This window comes from Vigna radiata, chromosome 5 (assembly GCF_000741045.1).
Source record: "Vigna radiata var. radiata cultivar VC1973A chromosome 5, Vradiata_ver6, whole genome shotgun sequence".
Lineage (NCBI taxonomy): Eukaryota > Viridiplantae > Streptophyta > Magnoliopsida > Fabales > Fabaceae > Vigna > Vigna radiata.
Genome location: NC_028355.1, coordinates 27,819,362 through 27,839,851, shown reverse-complemented (window position 1 = coordinate 27,839,851; position 20,490 = coordinate 27,819,362). Strand labels below are relative to the sequence as shown.

The 20,490-nt window shown below is 33.6% G+C and overlaps 1 protein-coding gene across 2 annotated transcripts; it reads left to right on the top strand.

Moving 5' to 3' along the window:
- Positions 1 to 1,755: 1,755 nt before the first annotated feature.
- Positions 1,756 to 19,693, top strand: LOC106761864 (callose synthase 2). Of its 2 annotated transcripts, XM_014645444.2 has the most exons (44): positions 1,756 to 1,931; positions 2,179 to 2,282; positions 2,932 to 3,167; positions 3,614 to 3,714; positions 3,972 to 4,090; positions 4,250 to 4,343; positions 4,453 to 4,563; positions 4,965 to 5,081; positions 5,168 to 5,260; positions 5,358 to 5,449; positions 6,417 to 6,543; positions 7,100 to 7,237; positions 7,334 to 7,410; positions 7,491 to 7,590; positions 7,774 to 7,896; positions 7,999 to 8,116; positions 8,718 to 9,052; positions 9,308 to 9,360; positions 9,455 to 9,515; positions 9,796 to 9,877; positions 9,956 to 10,005; positions 10,094 to 10,180; positions 10,713 to 10,850; positions 11,432 to 11,526; positions 11,672 to 11,756; positions 11,848 to 12,008; positions 12,098 to 12,221; positions 12,306 to 12,403; positions 12,485 to 12,611; positions 12,756 to 12,907; positions 13,120 to 13,229; positions 13,860 to 13,979; positions 14,105 to 14,173; positions 14,257 to 14,452; positions 14,528 to 14,684; positions 14,884 to 15,003; positions 15,091 to 15,209; positions 15,317 to 15,400; positions 16,298 to 16,410; positions 16,508 to 16,737; positions 16,813 to 17,610; positions 17,725 to 17,775; positions 18,254 to 18,439; positions 19,086 to 19,693. In XM_014645444.2, exons 3-44 carry the CDS (start codon positions 2,981 to 2,983, stop codon positions 19,332 to 19,334), a joined length of 5,847 nt encoding a protein of 1,948 aa, XP_014500930.1. In that variant the 5' UTR covers positions 1,756 to 1,931; positions 2,179 to 2,282; positions 2,932 to 2,980; the 3' UTR covers positions 19,335 to 19,693. The 2 variants fall into 2 exon arrangements, with proteins under 2 accessions (XP_014500930.1, XP_014500928.1); XM_014645442.2 differs by lacking the exon at positions 2,179 to 2,282.
- Positions 19,694 to 20,490: the final 797 nt, after the last annotated feature.

Here is a 20,490-nt window from a genome sequence, read left to right as displayed (position 1 = left end):
ACAATACGAAATCTGAAGTTTCATGTGTGCCAAAAGAAATAATGATAAAATATAAGGTCCTAATAAAAAATTGCAATGATTCATGACTAAAGATGTAATACTAGTATATTTTAGAGGATAGGCCAAAGCACTATGATTCAGAGGTGGAAGGTAGCACATGAAGCTTTAAAGCTACAAAATAAAGATAAGAAAAAGATGTAAAAAGAGAATCCATTGAACACATTTATAAAAGATGAGATGGCCACAAACAAAAAGCCATCCATCCATTCAACAAGTTATATTGACTTCTATCATAAAATCACTCTCCAAATCATATTCAAATATCACAATAATTTTCATTTTCTTTTCTTTCAAGAGGATATCAAGGGTTAAATAAAATTTTTTCTCTCCTTTTATCCTATACATTGAAAGTACAACATTAATATAAAATAAATCAACAACTACCTAATTTTGCCTCAAATAATGTTCTCTTCATTAAAGCATAAAAGATAAAAATTACCAAACTTTTAATTACATACCACTATGTATGTTGGCAATTTAAAATACTTTGTACTACCATGTAATTTATAAATCACTATATATATATATATATATATATATATATATATATATATATATATATAACCCCTTTTGTCTAAAGGTGTTGTGTTAAAAATGTTTGGTATGATAAACCAAGTCAAATAAATACATAAAATAGACTAAAAGTAAATTGATTCAAACAAAATAATTATATTATAAATTATAAAATGAATATTTTTTATTTTTATTTAATCAAAACCCAAATGAACTTACACTTACAATCAAACCATTTTTTAAATAATAGTTATAATTTAAGAAAAAATTAAAGTAAAATTATTCTTGATTGAAAATATATATAACTAGGTATAGACGTTTTCTTACAAATCAATTTTGGTGAGATTGAGTTAGACTTAAAGTTCACTTTTTAATCTAATATCAGATTAGAACTTATCTTAACAATATTTATTGTTGGTTGAACATGTTTTTTCACATTATTGAACTATCTATTAATATTTAGTCTCACGCTGAAGATGATGTTTATATCTTGATGTGAACTAATACATTACTAAGACTAATTTATAATATATACTTGAATGTAAATCTTATTTTACAAATTAATTTTATAAAATTGAATTAGACTTAAAAATAACTTTAAAAAAAAGTCTTTAAAAGAGAGCTTTTGTATCTGTACGTCGTTAACCGTTTGTTTAAGCGGTGCAGTTCCTACGGTGTAGTCCTCAGAACCTATATAAGATAGGCTCTTCCTTGTGTCAAAAGAGATTATTCAATGAAACCCCTTTTTCTTTTATGTCCTACAATGCAGAAAGCTTCCTTCCATTAACACTTAATCTGCATTCTTGGGTGCCTTCGGTTTTGTCTCATTTGAGTAAACATATATGTATTCAATAATTATATGTGAAAAATAAAAATTAATTTCCTTAATGCAATTTAAAATTTAAAATCACATACTTTTAAATTTTAGATTTAAAATTATCCTTATTTTTCTTAAATTATATATTTTTAAATAACCTAATGATAATGGTGGCAGAAATAAAATGAAAATTGGTTCTAGATATGCAATTAATAATGGCTTCCGACAACTTTTTATTGCCACCTTTACATTTTGTTTTCCTTGTTTTAAGCAAGCTGTTGGTCTTAGAAGAAGAAACTACACAGAACCTCAAGTGATGACGTGGCGTTGTTTGATTGGAAGTACATTACCCGCTAAAGAGCATTGACTTTAAACAAACATGCAGATGAAGCCACCAATCCTCGGTTGCCATTGTTTTCTCTCTCTCTGTTCACTCGTTTGTGAGTTGTTGATTGCACTCACTCATTCATTCATTCATTCATTCCCAACAACTACTGCTGCACTTTCACTTTCTCTGTTTCTCACACTATCTAACAACCATGTAAGCTTCATCACTGCTTTCTCCTTTTTACTTTCTTGTAAAGGCCTTCTTTTATTTATTTTATTGTCACTTGGACCAGTCCTGACTGCAGACACTCCTGTTTTATCTTTTGAAAAATATTACCTTGACAATTAAGGAGTTGAATTTGATCTTCCTAGTCACACTCCCTCCCACGTGCTTAGTTTTTCACATCATGATTCATGTAAAAGTTTATCCTTTTTGCTGTCCTGCATGATGGGTTGCTCAGAGACAGTAGGGGACTGAAACAAAGTTTCTTGCTTGATTTGTGTGTCTTGAAGAAACCAAGATATCGCTGCTTCTGTGGCAGAGTTTCATCCATGGCCTTTTGAGGTCTGTTTATTGCCGCTTTCTTGCAATTGGGATTTTGGTTTTTCTTTCGAGTTTTCAATTCGAAAGCTGCTTTCTATTCTGTTTATTACCAATCATAGCAATCGTGGTTTTGGGGAATTTTCCTTCCCCGGTAATTCTCTCTTGTAATTCTTCTGCATGTAGCTTGTATGGGGTTTCATGGATATTCAACTTTTCAGGGCAAATAGAATAGAATTTTCACTTTGTGATGGATCATAAGAATGGTATAATCACATCCATCTCTACCTTTTATGCTCCTTCCAAATCTTCATATCTCACACACAGAGGGGCAGTGAATAAATAACCAAACTTCATGTGTTTGCGTTTCCGATCATTGAAAAGTGATTTAATTTAATGGTAGAGTTATGAAGGGTCAGTTTTCTGATTTGGTTTGCCATCATTTCACACAATTGTCACCAAATCTTTTTTCCTGAAGGTATTTGCTATGTACTTCAATTGTAAGAAAGATAAAACAAATAGAGATGTATATAGAGGAATGATACAACAGAAACCAGAACTGATATATCTTATATCAGTTATGTCAGTTATCTAATATCAATGATTCACTTCTTTCCTAATAAGAATTTTGTCCTCTTAGCTATGCAATGATTCACTTCTTTACTTGTTACAGGAGTGATAACATCTAGAAGTGATATAGATTGATAAATTGAGGTGTGAAGATGTCTTATAGAAGGGGGTCTGATCAGCCTCCGCAAAGGCGTATACTACGAACTCAGACTGCTGGGAATTTAGGAGCGGACCCAATCTTGGACAGTGAAGTGGTGCCTTCTTCACTTGTTGAGATAGCTCCCATCCTCCGTGTTGCTAATGAAGTAGAGGTTATCAATAAAAGAGTTGCTTATCTCTGTAAGTTTCTGTAAAATTTGAGCATATGAACCATGTAAGGTGTATGTTATTTGACAAGTTTGGTTAGATAACTACAGTATAAGTTCTTGTTCTGTAAGGGTGTGCAAAAAGTTGAAGTCTAATATTGCTTAGAACCTTAACTTCAATAAAAAGAATAGATACCATGATGCTAATATTCATTGAAAAGGAAAACCAATAGAGTTGTCAGCTCTCATTGATGAATCTGACTAAACAGATTCCTAGTTTGGTGGGAAATGTTTGAGGGTTGTTTTAAAAAATGTTGCAGATTTTTCTTCTTTAGTTACATTTTCCTTGTTGCCCTTCTCTTTTGATTATTTATTTGGATATATATATGCTAGTCTCATAGAATGACACAGCCATGAGATGGTTTCCGAAATTTGATGTGAATGTTCTTTATCTAATGCTCATGTCTTTATTATCATTAGGTCGGTTTTATGCTTTTGAACTAGCTCACAGACTAGATCCCCAATCTAGTGGACGTGGTGTTCGCCAATTCAAAACTGCTCTTCTTCAGCGTCTAGAGAAGGTGGATTTCTGAATTTATTTGTTAAGAATTTGTAGATTCTTTTCTTTGCTTAATAATTTCAATCCGTTTAGGATCATTCCTACCTTGACTAATAGATGCCATAATTAGGAGATTTGAAAAGGCTTGTTTAAGGATTTCTAATTTGAGTATACTAATGAATCAGTGAAAAACCAAAAAAAAAAATGCTTCCTATGTGAGAGTAGAATGTATTGATATTTCAGTTCTTTGGAAATCTGAACTTTTCCATTAAACAACAGGAAAATGTCACAACATATGAGGGAAGAAAAAAGAGTGATGCTCGTGAAATGCAGACTTTTTATAGGCAGTACTACGAAAAGTATATTGATGCGTTACAAAAAGCTGCTGATAAGGACCGGTGAGTTTAAATTATCGTTGAATCATTAATATTGGTCATTCACCTGATTTTTTCTGTCTTATATTGCACAATTATCTGTGACTTACTAATATCGCTTAATCTAATTTCTTTTTATTTTTAAAAGAAAAATACTGTAATTAACTTCATTTGATTCCCCAGTGCTCAGCTCACAAAAGCATATCAAACGGCTGCTGTTTTATTTGAGGTATTGAAGGCAGTTAATCGAACAGAAGATGTTCCAGTATCTGAAGAGGTAAAACTACTTTGTAAACTAAGTTTACATACAAAGAGAACAATGTGTTGATTCTTCATTGATTTTTTTATATTGCTGATTACATTCTGTTTTTGATATTTAATTGCAGATTATGCAAGCTCATACCAAGGTTGAGGAACAGAAGCAATTATATTCCCCTTATAATATTTTGCCACTTGATCCAGAGAGTGGAAAAGAGGCTATAATGAAATATCATGAGGTTTGTTCTCTATAGCTATCTTTTAATCAACTTTTCATGAGTTAATGCTTGATACGTAAGGTTAAAAGAGGTAACACTCTGCAGTAGAACTTGGAATCTCCTCTTTAAGCTAATGAAAAATAAAAACTGTAGAAAGCCTGTAGAATCACTGAATCAAAGGCTGATTGCCTAGAAACATCGATTCTTTCAATGGGTTAGCATTGCCTGTGACACAAACACAGGCAGAAAAGATTAAAGAATCTTCAATATTGGGTAATTAAACGATATACGGTGAACAGTTTCCTCATTCCTTTTCATGTCTGAACCTACTTATTATTACTACTTTTAGCTGCTGAATAACCTCTACCAGCATTTGTTTTTGAAGTGTTGATTAGGTTGCATGTGCTTATTTTCTTTTACAGATTCAAGCTGCGGTTTTGGCACTCCGTAATATAAGGGGTTTGCCTTGGACAAAGGGTCATGCTAACAAAGTAAATGAAGACATTCTGGACTGGCTTCAGCTGATGTTTGGTTTCCAGGTAGTGACTGAACTGATCTATGTCTACCATTTGGTGTTTAATGTTTTATATATCACTTAAGGGTTATCTTTCTTCTATTTGTGCAGAAGGACAATGTGGAAAATCAAAGGGAGCACTTGATTCTTTTGCTTGCGAATGTACATATTCGACAAGTTCCAAAACCTGATCAACAACCTAAGGTTTGATTTTATCTGTCACTATGGCTTCTGTCTTTCTTAACTGATATAAACATACTTTTCCCCCTTTGTTTTTTACATACTTAACTTTCTTGTTTAGTTGGACGATCGTGCTTTAAATGAAGTGATGAAGAAACTCTTCAGAAACTACAAAAAGTGGTGCAAGTATTTGGGTCGCAAAAGTAGCCTCTGGTGAGACTTGCATTTCTCAATTGGTAGTTACTTCAAATGCTAGTTTATTTAAGTGTCAAATTGAAATTTATGGTCTTATAAGTACCTAGTGAGGGTAGAGATCAATCACTCAAGTCTGTTGGTATTGTTAGAATCATCATATTGCATGTATTGTTCACTTTGGTATTTAGGCTTCCTGATTATTTTGTCATTAAAAGGCATTTCAGTTTGTTAAAAGAGAGTGTTTGTAAATTACCATCGGATAAGGGGCAAGAACAGCTAACACTATCCTTCTAGCGCCATATTTTGACCTCAAGTTTGTTGGCTTGTCAAGGTCAGACAATACCTCTAATAGGGTGACCCTAATGATGCTAGCGAACTTGAGGTCAGAACATTGTTACTCAAAGAAGAGCTCTAGGTCACTCTTGCTCCTTAGCCTTGACTAGGGTGTTTGTTTCAATAGCTGTAAAGTCTTATCATTTAGGAGTTGAGAGTAAATCTAGCTCATAAACACTTTCCCCTCTTAACCCTTTGTGCCTTTCCAACACAAAGAAGGATGATGCCATTGAGTTTCAAAACAAGAAATACCTCAGATGCAGTGACCCCAAGTATGCTATCAAACTTGTGGTTGACCTATGTGAGCTGAGTGAGTTAAAGGAAACCAAGCAGGTTACATGGATGAATGTGTATATAGAAAGTGCATTTAATCTTGGATACATGATAGTATTGTAAACTTGTATTTATAATATTATAAAATTTTACTTTGGATATATTACTGTGGGAGAAAGTTGTTGGCCAGGTTCTAGATTTGCTTAAGTACAGACCAACATTTACTTGGTTGTTTAGGCGGATGAAAGTTTTTCCTATTGAGGAGGCCTTTTTGTTTTTTGGTTCTTTCCTTTCTTTACGTACTAGATGAAGTTAGCTTATTCACTTGATTTGCATAAACAGCTTATTCACTTAATTTTTATTTTCAAATGGTTGCCAGGTTGCCAACTATTCAGCAGGAAATGCAACAGCGCAAATTATTATACATGGGCCTATATCTTCTTATATGGGGAGAAGCTGCAAATTTGAGGTTTATGCCAGAATGCCTTTGTTATATCTACCATCACGTAAGTATTATTTAAAATAAAAAATATTTCTTCAGTCTAAAATGAGAGAAGTAGACCGTTCCCTTCATTGGTGGTATATATTGAAAAAAACTTATCCCATGTTGACAAGAAATACTGTCAAAAGACTATATAAATAGGACAATTTTCACCTTACATGTTAATTTTATGAGGTTAAGTTAGGTCTTAATCTACCTTCTAAGAGTAGACTCATTTCTGCTAGAAACTCTTTTGGCATTCTCTACACATGATGTTTTTATCTATTTTCCAAGTATATTGCACACTATTAAAAATTGGGCTTATGAACCCCACAAAACCTGCGTATGAGGTAAGGATTAAATCCAAAAAAATTTAACCTTTATTTAAGTCATATCCTAGGTTGATGTGGGACTAAACCACCACCAACTTTCAAGCACATACTTGCATGAGGTTATTTTGGTAGTTCAGAATTTTAATAATCTTTCATTTTATGATATAAAATCAACTTTCTGATGTTTGATTTGACTGTTAAAATAATTGTGAACAAAATCTAAGCTTGATTTTTTCTTCATCTGCCTAGATGGCATTTGAGTTGTATGGGATGCTAGCTGGGAATGTTAGTCCACTGACCGGTGAACCAGTAAAGCCTGCCTATGGAGGTGAAAATGAGGCTTTTCTTATGAAAGTGGTAAAACCAATTTATGATGTAATAGCCAAGGTGAGTTCTGCCTTATAATCTGAAGAACTTTTTTGTTTACTTTCAACATTTGATAGCCTTGTTTTATCTATTTCATGGGAGTTTTGTGTATTGTAGGAAGCTAAAAGGAGTAATATGGGAAAAGCAAAGCATTCTCAATGGAGAAACTATGATGATTTAAATGAATATTTTTGGTATTATGCTTCTTTTTGATCTGGCTGTTTTTCATTGTACTAATTTTATCCTTAAATTGATTATGTTTCCCAAATTGTAGGTCAATTGATTGTTTTCGGTTAGGGTGGCCCATGCGTGTTGACTCTGATTTCTTCTCTGTGCCTTCTCGTCGGGAACAACGTCAAGTTAACAAAGACGAGGTATGTCATACTTCATGTCTGGTACGCGATTAGAATTATGAATTGGATTGTGTAACTAGGTATATCATAAAGTTATTTTGAACAGTACAAATGTTTTCCTCAAACATGAAACATGATTGAAGCAACCTCTGTCCATGATCTTATCCTAACTGCTTGTTCCTTTTGCTTGATTTTGGAAAGTAGGAAAATAGAGTTCGAGCCACAGACCGGTGGAGTGGAAAAGTTAATTTTGTTGAAATACGCACATTTTGGCATGTATTTAGAAGTTTCGATAGAATGTGGAGCTTTTATATACTCTGTTTACAGGTAATAGTTTCATACATACATATGTATATTATGATATACAACATTTTATGTCTCTGCATCCATTCAATCTAATGAGGGCGTTGATCATGCTTTTCAATTAAGGCGATGATAATCATTGCTTGGAATGGTTCTGGCCAATTAAGCTCCGTATTTGAGGGTGATGTTTTCAAGAAAGTTCTTAGCATCTTCATAACTGCTGCAATATTGAAGCTTGCACAAGGTAGACAAAACATGCAACTTTTGTTTCCATATCATTTTTCTGACTTAATGTATTGGAACAGAGATGGAGAGAAGACACTATAGAACTCAGTTTTTCAGCATAAAATGTGTCTTTCTTTCCACTTTACGTTTTAGTTGTTTAGCAGATAAATGTTAAAAATTTGTTTCAGAAGATTTCTACAGTCAAACTTTTGAAAATGAAGCCTAGCAGACTCAGCGATGCTGATTATTTGATTTAACTAACCCTGGAGATTAATTCATTCTCTGTGCCTAGTAGATTCATTTCATAGCAGCCAAACTCATGCATTCAGAAATTCAGAAATAGTATTCTGAAACTATTGTTCCAAGTGATGCTTATAATAGACATATCAAAGCAAGACCATAAAAGATAACAGAAGTCCTTATTCAAAATGTTCACAAGATTTTGAATCTCTTGTTTCTTTGTTTTGTTTAACTTTTATTTCAAAAAGTTAATGAGAATTTTTATCAGGATGACTCTAGCTTATAAATTCCCATATTTGTTTATCTTTAAGTTCAATTATAAAACAAAAAATGTGTTTATGAAGTTGGAAGTTGATTATACTGTCTTTATACTTTTCCAGCCGTTCTGGACATAGTCCTTAGTTGGAAAGCAAGGAACATCATGTCGCTTCATGTGAAGCTGCGGTATATTTTTAAGGCAGTTTTAGCAGCAGCATGGGTCATAATTTTACCAGTCACTTATGCTTATAGTTGGAAAAATCCATCTGGCTTTGCACAAACCATTAAAAATTGGTTTGGCAATGGTACAGGTTCCCCTTCTTTGTTCATTTTGGCTGTCTTCATTTACTTATCTCCAAACATTCTCTCTGCACTGTTATTTGTGTTCCCATTCATCCGCCGGTATCTGGAGAGGTCTAACAATAGTGTTGTGAAGCTCATGATGTGGTGGTCTCAGGTAAACAGAGGCATATTTGGCTTGTCTATTTATGCTTATATAAAAGGATATGTGTACTTTCTTTTAAACCAATGCCTTTTAATCTTCATTAAGAAATACTTCAGACAAATATTACCTTTGTTTTCTAGTTTTTCTTGTAGATGTTAGGGAGACACTGGTTTATGAGAAAGAACATATATTTAGTATTGTTTCAATTAATTTTTTTCAGCATTTATTATTTTGTTTTCTCTTAATTTTCAATTCAACAATTTGCAGCCTCGGCTCTTTGTTGGAAGAGGAATGCAGGAGGGTCCACTTTCATTGTTGAAGTAAGGGAACGAACTTAATTTCTTCAATCCTCATCTACGATCATTTTCACTTGTAAGATCTGTTGCTTAAACTGTAACTGTCTTAATTTTATAGGTACACTTCTTTCTGGGTTCTCCTAATTCTATCTAAATTAGCATTCAGTTACTACCTGGAGGTAAAGATTCGATCATGTTTCTATTTGATCTTATTTTCTTCTTTCTCTTCATTTTTCCAGTTACTTTTATCCGAGTTCCATTTTCTAACCAGTTCATTTCTATCCAATTTCATTGTGTACATATCAATATTAGTATGCGCTTCTGTGTATAGGAATCAGCAATTTCATATAGTGTGATTACTGTAAATTATCTAAGGAGTTTTTTTGAAAGGTGCAGACTTTTCTGTACCATCTTATATTGACCTTAAAATCATTATCTTAATTTTCTTCAAAACTGCAGATAAAGCCTCTTGTGGATCCAACAAGAGCCATCATGAATGCTCATGTATCAGATTACAGATGGCATGAGTTCTTCCCTCATGGTAACACTTGGAATTAATGAAAAAATAATTGTAGTTTATATAATGTCTGTTCTTAATATCATACTCTACTACATGCAGCCAAAAACAATATGGGTGTAGTGATTGCTATATGGTCCCCTATCATACTCGTACGTTTCTATCTTGCTGTCATATGTCTCACTAATTGCATGATTTTTTTGTTCTAAGTTTTTAATAGTAACAAGGTTCCCTTTGCAGGTCTACTTTATGGATACACAGATTTGGTATGCTATCTTCTCTACAATAGTAGGAGGCATATATGGTGCATTTCGACGATTGGGAGAGGTTTGTCTATTGTGTGTGTATTAAGCATTCTCTTTTAGGTTTGGAAACATATTGTCTATTAACACTTGCTTAGAAGTGGACATTATTAGAATGCATCATTTCCATACTTAGAAGATTTTAACATGGTGTAGTTAATGTAGCTATGCCTATACAAATTTCCAATTCAAAAGTAGTGTACTATTCTGTCTTTTCAAATTAAGTCTTCCTATTTTCCTTTTTGTACAAGGTATCCACCATAATTAGAGCTCAATACCTTATAAACCTCATGCCAGAATACTAATATTCAACTCAAGTTCCATCTCTTGCAATTGGATCTTAACAAAGTAAAAAAAAAAAAAAAAACATTGAAAGTTATGAAATGGTCCAGGGTTTAATGTTCAAATTTGGATTGATTTCTTGTTTTTTTTTTGTTATTTTTTTCTGTACAAACTAAGGTAAAGAAAAGTCATGCATGTTTTTTCTGCTACTTTAACTGTGGATTTATGAGTCTTGAAATACATAATTCATTTTTTTTTTTTCAATTTAATTTCAGATTCGAACCTTGGAATTACTTAGGTCTCGTTTTGATTCAATTCCGGGTGCTTTTAATGGTTGCTTGATTCCCGCAGAACAGACTGAGACAAAACGAAAGAAGAGCCTAAAGGCCCACTTTTCTCGCAAGTTTGAACAGGTTTTGAAACTTTTTCAGATTATGTCGATAGTTTTTATCTGAATACTCATCACTAACCTGCAATCTTGGATAGTAAGATTTAAAATATACTTCTGAGGAACCTACAAGTAAGGAGCTCTGTGAGGAAGCTTTGGAGAACATGCATTGCTAACTAAATCTATCTATTTTTGAGGTTTAGTAGTGTAAAAGAGACTGTCTGTATGTCCATTTGGCTTTGTTCTAGAATTTAACATTACAAATTTTTCCAGACACATCTTTTATGAGACAGTCTTGTAGCTTTAAACATACCTTTTGGGTTTCAATTATCCATTATTTTTTAAGGAATTTCCTAGTCAAATATGACACTATTTAGTTGAATTTTTTTTGTGTGGATATCATTCCCAATCTACCTGTCTTGTATTTGTTTTCTAAATGTAGTCTTCTTTCATACATATCAATTTGATCTTTAGATAACCTGTTGTTTTCATAAATATCAATTTCACCTGTTGATTTTAAAGGTGGGAACCATGGATATTGTTTCAGCAATGTAATAGGACAAAAAAAAATTACTAGAACTCAAGTTAAGATTCTCCCTGTTTCAGGTCTCTTCTAATAAAGAGAAGGAATCTGCACGATTTGCACAGTTATGGAACAAAATAATCACTAGTCTGAGGGAGGAGGACCTAATTGATAACAGGTAGTGCTATGACTTAACATTTTCTCAATATCTTGATTCTTTGCTTTTGAGGAAGCTTGAATTATTAGAGTACTGAGATTTTCACGTTTTCATGTGAGACCTTTATTTTTTGTTGCAAATAAGTCTGACTAAACTGAAATGCTAGGGAGATGGACCTCATGCTCGTACCATATTCGGCCGACCGTTCTTTAAATCTCATCCAGTGGCCACCTTTCTTACTTGCTAGCAAGGTTCATATACGTGTGTTCAATTACTTTGTGTGGGTGTGAGAGAATAATCTGGATCCTTTTTTAATCATTTAAAACTCTATTTGTTGGACAGATCCCTATAGCCGTGTCAATGGCCAAAGACAGTTTTGGAAAAGGACAAGAACTGGAAAAAAGAATGTTAAGAGACAAGTACATGAAATCTGCTGTTGAGGAATGCTATGCTTCTTTTAAAAGCATTATTAACTTCTTGGTTCTTGGAGACCGTGAGAAATTGTAAGTTTCATATCATGTGAATTATGCATGAAAAGAGAAGATTGACAAAGTTTGATACACCGACATGATGTATGGTTTCACAAATGCAGGGTTATACAAAATATTTTTCAAAGAGTTGATGAGCACATAGAAAACAAAGCTCTGCTCACAGAATTGAATCTGAGTGCTGTCCCTAATCTGTATGCTCGATTTGTTCAACTGATTGAACGTTTGGTAATTATTTTGTAAATAGTAATGTTACATTTTCTCTTTGATCAAGAGTGAACTTTAGTCAATTTTTTGTTGTTATATGTTCAGTTGGATAACAAAGGGGAAGACAAGGATTCAATTGTGATACTCTTGCTTGACATGCTAGAGATTGTGACCAGAGACATAATGGAAGGAGACATTGAGGGGTTAGTCATTTGAGATTTTATTTTTCCTTTTCTTATTTCATAAGTTGTGATCATTTTGGATTAATTGTTATTCTCTTGTAGTTTGCTAGATTCAAGCCATGGTGGGTCTTATGGGAAAGATGAAAGGTTTACACCCCTTGATCAACAATATATCTTTAGTAAACTTCAATTTCCTGTTGAAACAGATATTGACGCTTGGATAGAGAAAGTAAGTTTCAGAAGAATAAATGTTATTATTAAGTAAAATAAAAATTATATGTTTGCTCTCAACCTCAATTTTCCCATATTTCAGATGTCTGCATTGTTCTGTTTCTGTGTTTTGTTCATGTTATGGGCTTGCTTCTTTTTACAGATAAAAAGGCTTCAATTACTGCTTACTGTCAAGGAATCTGCTATGGATGTTCCATCCAACTTGGATGCTCGCAGGCGTATAACTTTCTTCTCTAATTCATTGTTTATGGATATGCCACCTGCTCCCAAAGTTCGGAACATGATGTCCTTCTCGTAAGCTCATTCCATGTTCAACTTATAAAGCAGCTTAAAACATTCATTTTATGATTTCTTATTGAGTAAATTTCACTCCATATCTTCTGTTTTTTTTAGGAATGGCAAATCTATAGTAGTGACTTATATGAGTTCTAACGATCAAGGGGCCTTTTGAAGTCCTGGAATCTATAGAAAAAGTATATTAATGGCTGTGTATCTTGATTTTGTAGTCTTTTGACACCATACTTTGATGAAGCTGTTCTTTTCTCCTTAAATCACCTGGAAGAGCCAAATGAAGATGGAGTATCTATCCTCTTTTACCTGCAAAAGATATTTCCAGGTTTCCCATTTTCTCTTGATATTTGTCAAAGAATTGCTTTACCTTAAAGCTTATGTTGATGTATCAAGAGAGCTAACAAAAATGTTGATGTATATATATATGTATGTATATATATACATATGTGTGTGTGTGTATATATATATATATATATGGAAGCCTCGCCAATTTTGGGAAATTAAATTAAAATTAAAGTTCACTTTGGAAGATAGTGAAACCGATACTACTTAACTAAGTTTAATTAAAAGATTGATGTCATGGATTTAATTCAACTTGGCTTAATAAAGTCATTTAACATAAAATCTTAAAATATAATACTATGGATAAACATTTAATTTTGTAATTGTAATAATCAGTACAAAATTTTGGCAGTAGAGGCCAGGATGCACAGTAGACATGGGTTCGCTTCAAATTTTCCTAAAATATACTTGTTGATCACCATTTTATGAAGTGAACCTGAAATTTAATGGAAACAATGACCAAACAATGAAAAATATATAAAATTTAGATGGGACAAAACTCCATTACCTAGAGCTTGGTCCATCCTTGCTAATGATGTACTACTTTTCCTCTCATACCACGGTCTTTATAATTCTCTAGTTTAGTTTTGCTCCTGATCATGATTTACTGCAGATGAATGGAAAAACTTTGTTCAGCGTTTTGATTATAAAAGTGAAGAAAAACTCAGAGTAGAGAATGAAGAAGATCTTCGTTTATGGGCATCATACAGAGGACAGACATTGACCAAAACTGGTATGAATTACTTCCTATCCCTCCGACATTTATGCATTTCAGATGCACAAAATTTAAAGTTATATTTGTATTGTAGAATTATGAATTTCCTCTAAGCCTTTTCACTTTATTCTCACCAAGTAAAGTCCGAGGAATGATGTATATTCGACAAGCATTGGAGCTACAGGCTTTTCTTGACATGGCGAAGGATGAAGGTACACAGGATTCATTGAAAGATAAAGACATCATTACTTTATCTATTATACGCTGAGGTTAATATTGGCTTTTCACTTCACAGAATTAATGAAAGGTTACAAGGCTGCAGAGCTAGAGAGCAGGGAAAATTCAAGGTTACAAGGTGACAGGTCATTGTGGACACAATGTCAATCATTAGCTGACATGAAATTCACATACGTAGTTTCATGTCAACAATATAGTACTCATAAGCGATCTGGTGATCCCAGGGCAAAAGAAATTTTAAAGCTTATGATCAAGTATGTCTCTCAAACCAACCTCCTCACTTTTGTCATAGCTTATGGAAACATTCAGTGCTAATGTTCCAATTGCAGGTACCCATCTCTTCGAGTTGCTTACATTGATGAGGTTGAAGAGCCTACCAAAGATTCAACCCGAAAAAGAGATAAGGTTTATTATTCAGCTCTGGTGAAAGCTGCATTACCGGCAAAGTCAAATGATTCATCTGAAACAGTTCAGAGTTTAGACCAGGTACTGTTTTGTAGACCATTCGTGAACTAATGATAACCAAAGGCAAAATGGTTTTTCCTCTACTTTTGTAATTGTTATTGTGTAAAATAATCTAAAAAGTTCTGGACAGAGGGATTCTTCTCAAACATATCCAGTTCAATGATATATTCTTTAACAGTAGAAATGCTTTCCAATTTGTTGATTGGTTATTTTGGTGTAGGTAATTTACAGGATAAAGCTTCCTGGACCAGCAATATTGGGTGAGGGAAAGCCAGAAAATCAAAACCATGCCATCATTTTCACACGTGGGGAAGGCTTGCAAACAATTGATATGAATCAGGTCTTTTTGCATTATTTATGCATTATGAAAGAGGGGAAGCTAGCTTTTGAAAAAAAAAATTCAGGTTACTAAATTTGCGTGTAACAGGATAATTATATGGAAGAAGCTTTCAAAATGAGGAATTTGCTGCAGGAATTTCTCAAACAACCTGATGGTCCAAGAAAGCCAACAATACTTGGACTCCGAGAGTATATATTTACTGGCAGGTATGATCTGTTGTAACAATTTTGAATCACTTCATATCGTTTCTGATATAAACTATAATCTATTAAATTTTTTCCATTTATCTTTATGTACTTTATGTTTCTTGCAGTGTTTCATCTCTTGCGTGGTTTATGTCAAATCAAGAGCATAGTTTTGTGACAATTGGACAAAGATTGTTGGCTTACCCCTTGAAGTGAGTTTTTCTTGTTGGTTTCAATATTTAAATGGAGGTTTATGATGAGATGTACTACAGCCGAATACTAACCCTTGTTATAGTTTATGTTTCAGAGCTCATTGTTATATTTTTAACTTCCTATTTATTTCTTTAATTGATTCTACAACCAAAATTATGTCATGTGCAAAAAGCATGCATGTGTTATGAAAATTTCTAGGTCTAGAAATTAACCGTTTACTTGAAGAACATAGAGAAGAGAGGGAACCTTGTGGAAAAAAAGTCCCAAATGATTTTTATTGAGAATTTTCAGGAATTAAAGAAATGTTTGTTATAAAGGATGAATTGCATGAGGATGAATTAGCTAACTTGCTACTTATATAACTAAGTGCTCTAACCATTTTCTACCCAACCAAAAGCATAACTGAATGACATATGCCCTTCACTTCTCTATAGATTTTTTTATTTCATATCAATGCTCCTCCCTTGGAAACATCAAGCAAACTCCTAAGACTGGGAGCTTTGATACCAACTTGAAAGGATTAATATGAAAGAAACAAGATTTTTATTCAATTGATTAAGTTGAAACAATACTTCAATATAGAGAACTCTATCCCTATAGTAAGAATTACAGAGAGATCTCTATAATATTCTAACAGCTTCTAGTGGTATGCTTAATATCGTACTAACAACATAATATAATCAAAGTTACTGAAATGTAGAAGTAGAAAGAATATAAATATTAGTTATATTTCCCTACTTTTTCTCAGGATATATTCTTTCTTTCTATGTTAAGGTCGGTCAAGTGCTGTGTGACAATTCAGATGTTATTGAGTTAAAATTTTAGTCAATATGTCTCCAATGTTGTGTCAGTTATTGTTTGATTATATCAGTAATGTTTTTATTCCTTTCATTCAGAGTGCGGTTCCATTATGGCCATCCAGATGTGTTTGATAGACTTTTCCACCTAACAAGAGGGGGTGTAAGCAAGGCTTCTAAGGTCATCAACTTGAGTGAGGATATATTTGCAGGCATGTGTTCTAGTTATCTTCATGTATCATGTATGCAACTTGTTTCTGTTTTCTTCAAAAGGTTATCTAATTGTAAAAGTTTATTTATGATGTGTAGGTTTCAATTCTACTTTACGTGAAGGAAATGTCACTCATCATGAGTACATACAAGTCGGTAAAGGAAGGGATGTGGGACTTAACCAAATATCAATGTTTGAAGCAAAAATTGCTGCTGGTAACGGTGAGCAGACGATGAGTAGAGACATATACAGGCTTGGACACCGTTTTGATTTCTTCCGAATGCTATCTTGTTATTACACTACCATTGGCTTCTATTTCAGTACCCTGGTATGCGTGGAACCTACCCTACTTGTAGCATATATGAATATGATCTGTTGTAAATACTGACTTTGATTTTGACAGATAACTGTCCTCACAGTTTATGTATTCCTTTATGGACGCCTCTATCTTTCCCTTAGTGGACTTGAAGAAAGTTTGAACAAACAGAGAGCTATTCGAGAAAACAAAGCTCTTCAAGTAGCTCTTGCTTCTCAGTCAGTTGTGCAAATTGGACTTTTATTAGCGTTGCCTATGTTGATGGAAATTGGCTTGGAGAGGGGATTCCGTCAGGCATTAAGTGAATTTGTACTCATGCAACTACAGTTAGCACCTGTATTTTTCACATTTTCTCTTGGAACAAAAACACACTATTATGGAAGGACATTGCTTCATGGAGGTGCACAGTACAGAGGCACAGGCCGTGGTTTTGTGGTGTTTCATGCTAAATTTGCTGATAACTACAGGCTCTATTCTCGCAGCCATTTTGTTAAAGGAATTGAACTGGTGATTCTGCTTGTGGTCTACCATATATTTGGTCATGCATACAGAGGAGTGGTTGCCTATATTTTCATTACTATAACCATGTGGTTCATGGTAGGGACATGGCTTTTTGCTCCCTTCCTTTTCAATCCATCAGGCTTTGAGTGGCAGAAGATAGTTGATGACTGGACAGATTGGCATAAATGGATAAGCAACCGTGGAGGCATTGGTGTATCACCTGATAAAAGTTGGGAATCCTGGTGGGAAAAGGAGCATGAGCATCTTCGGCACTCTGGAAAGCGTGGTATTGCTACTGAGATCATATTAGCCTTCCGCTTTTTCATATATCAATATGGCCTTGTATATCACTTGTCAATTACTGATTCGACTCAAAGTGTTCTGGTTAGTTCTTTCTTACCCAGTTCTCCATAGGAATACTCCTTTTTTGGTTGCTTATAAATCCCAATTCCTAGCTGCAAGAACTTCAGTTTAACTGTTGTTACTATTGGCTTACAGGTTTATGGTATTTCATGGATGATAATCTTTGTAATATTGGGTTTAATGAAGGTGAGATTTCACACTATTATATTCTATATCGTTAAGATTTGGTGTATTCATTTTTCAGGAATGCTGCTGAGTGTCCGCATACAAACTAGCTGAAAAAATGTTTTATTTACGAACACCATTAGTGAGTGTTAGGTATTATGTTTCTTGAAAAACAGAAAATAAAGAAGGAACATGGTAAAACCATGATTCACCTCGTACAGGTCTTAACACTACATTACTAAAATAATTGAGACACTTATGTCACCGTGTGTCCTGTGTTTGGTTAGGTAAAAATTAAAAGCTCATATCCACATAATGCGTTTAACTTTTAGGTACATTCTCTTTGTTTTCTTTTACCCTGGTTAGACATATTGTGTTGCACCTTTTCTCACTGCATAATGGCTAATAAACTTGAGATAAAGAGTAACCATGTTCAAAGTCCTATTTTCTCTTACACCCCTCACTCATCCCTTTCTGTGATAATATTGGAATTTTGCAGGGTGTATCTCTGGGGAGGCGACGCCTTAGCGCAGACTACCAGCTTTTATTTCGATTGATTGAGGGTTCAATTTTCTTGACATTTCTTACCATCGTCATAGTCTTAATAGCAGTTGCCGGATTGACAATTAAGGACATAATAGTTTGCATCCTAGCAGTCATGCCAACAGGCTGGGGGTTGCTGCTGGTCAGTAAACACTCGTTTTTTTTCTTTACTCACATGTTCTTTCAAGTCAATGTTTGATCCATGTCAATTTGTGTTGCTTTGATCCCTAAGAAAGAGCACATCTAAGCAAATTGTTCTCCAAAAACGTTTGCATGCTAAGTAGTCTACCCTATGAAATTGTATAGTTGCTAGCAATTATGGGTCCAAGGATTGAAGAAAGAAGTGATCATGATGTAACATAATCTAGTGATTATTTGTTAGAGATTTTTTAAAAATAAAACTTCAGTTAGTTTATGTTTGTTTGCAAACATAAAAATAGCTATTGATTTTTTGGAAAGCTATTCAAAATGGCTTCTGAATTTGTTTACATTTTAGATTGTCTAACAGCTTGGTTATTTTTTGAAACCTAAAACTGATAGACCCTTATTCTCACAATCTAATTTGCATACACAAAAGCTCTAAGGGATCAAAGCAATGCATGTTGTCACTCTATAAAACCATTAATAAATGCCTTTATATGGTATCTCTCTTTTGTCAAATACTGTGCAAACTAGAAATTTCATTGTCAAAATATAAAAAAGGGTCACCTTAATATCTCTTCTCATGATCAGTTTGAGCATATATACTCATTTGATTTTCATTGTCTTTTGTTTTTGTTCTGTACAAGATTGCACAAGCTTGTAAGCCTGTCATTGAAAAAACTGGGTTTTGGGGGTCTATTCGGGCACTTGCTCGGGGATATGAAGTGATAATGGGCTTGCTTCTCTTCACACCAGTTGCTTTCTTGGCATGGTTCCCATTTGTTTCAGAGTTTCAAACACGTATGCTCTTCAACCAAGCTTTCAGTAGAGGTTTACAGATTTCTCGTATTCTTGGTGGGCAAAGAAGTGATCGCTCCTCCAACCACAAAGAGTGATAGTCTCATTTTCATCTATTATCTTTTATCAAACGTTTCAGCCACACTTGGTTACATTATTTTAAGAGTTTTGACTGCATGTCATATTCTTTAAATAATGTGACCAGACATGATTGGATGATAAGAAATGAAAGATGATATGATGTTTTTTTGTACATTACTATATTCATACTTGCTATTTTGTAAATGCGGTTTTACAACCTACTCAGATGTGAAACATTGTACATAGATTCTATAGTATGGATTACAGTTTGGAAGTTGTATCAGAAAGAAGACTCTCTAGTCTGTAAATTGTACTAGGTATTGTAATTTTTTTATACCCACTTATTAATGACTTATTCTTTCTCTCTTTCTTTTCATTTTGTTTATGGGAAAATAACATTTGGATACTGTTAGTTATTATTAAATACAATGCCATTTGTATTACTTAGGGAATGAGTTTAGTTCATATCTTCTGTATACTTTTTTTTTTTATTATGAATACATTACCTTACTTTTGTTCATTATGAATACATTACCTTATGCCTTATGTGTAACTTTTACTAAAGCAATTCAGCCTATGTTTCTATCTTATTTCAACTCGGTATTTAGAGCTAGTGAAAGGTATCCAGAAATCACTAAATAGAGGTAAAACATATTATACATAAGAACTTAATTAGAAACCACAAACTATTCTACCAAAGTGGTAAAAAAGAAAACATCAACATACAATTCTCCAGATCTTTCAAGAGGACTGGTCTTTCCAAATTTTCCCCTTTACAACCAACTAAAAACTCCCCACAATAATCTAATATAAACAAAATATAAAATATAATTACACAACACAGGAGTTTATAACTACCTGCTAAGAAGTTATAACTACGTGCCTCCTCTATTTTTTCTCACATAAACCTTGTCATTATACCTATCAATGCCCCTCCATGAAGTTTCACCTTGTCCTCAAGGTGAAAAGTAGGAACCTCCTTGTTGATGGTAGTTATTGTTTTCCAACTATTTTCAAAAGAGGGGAGATGTTGCCACTGGATTAAAACTTCCAAGTCGTCATCCTTACTGAATCTGGTATCCAAAAGAGCTTGGGGAGAAACATTAAGGATTAAGTCCTCCGTTAGTACAGATAGGAGGACCTGAATAAGAGTTGTTGGTTGGACTACGCACT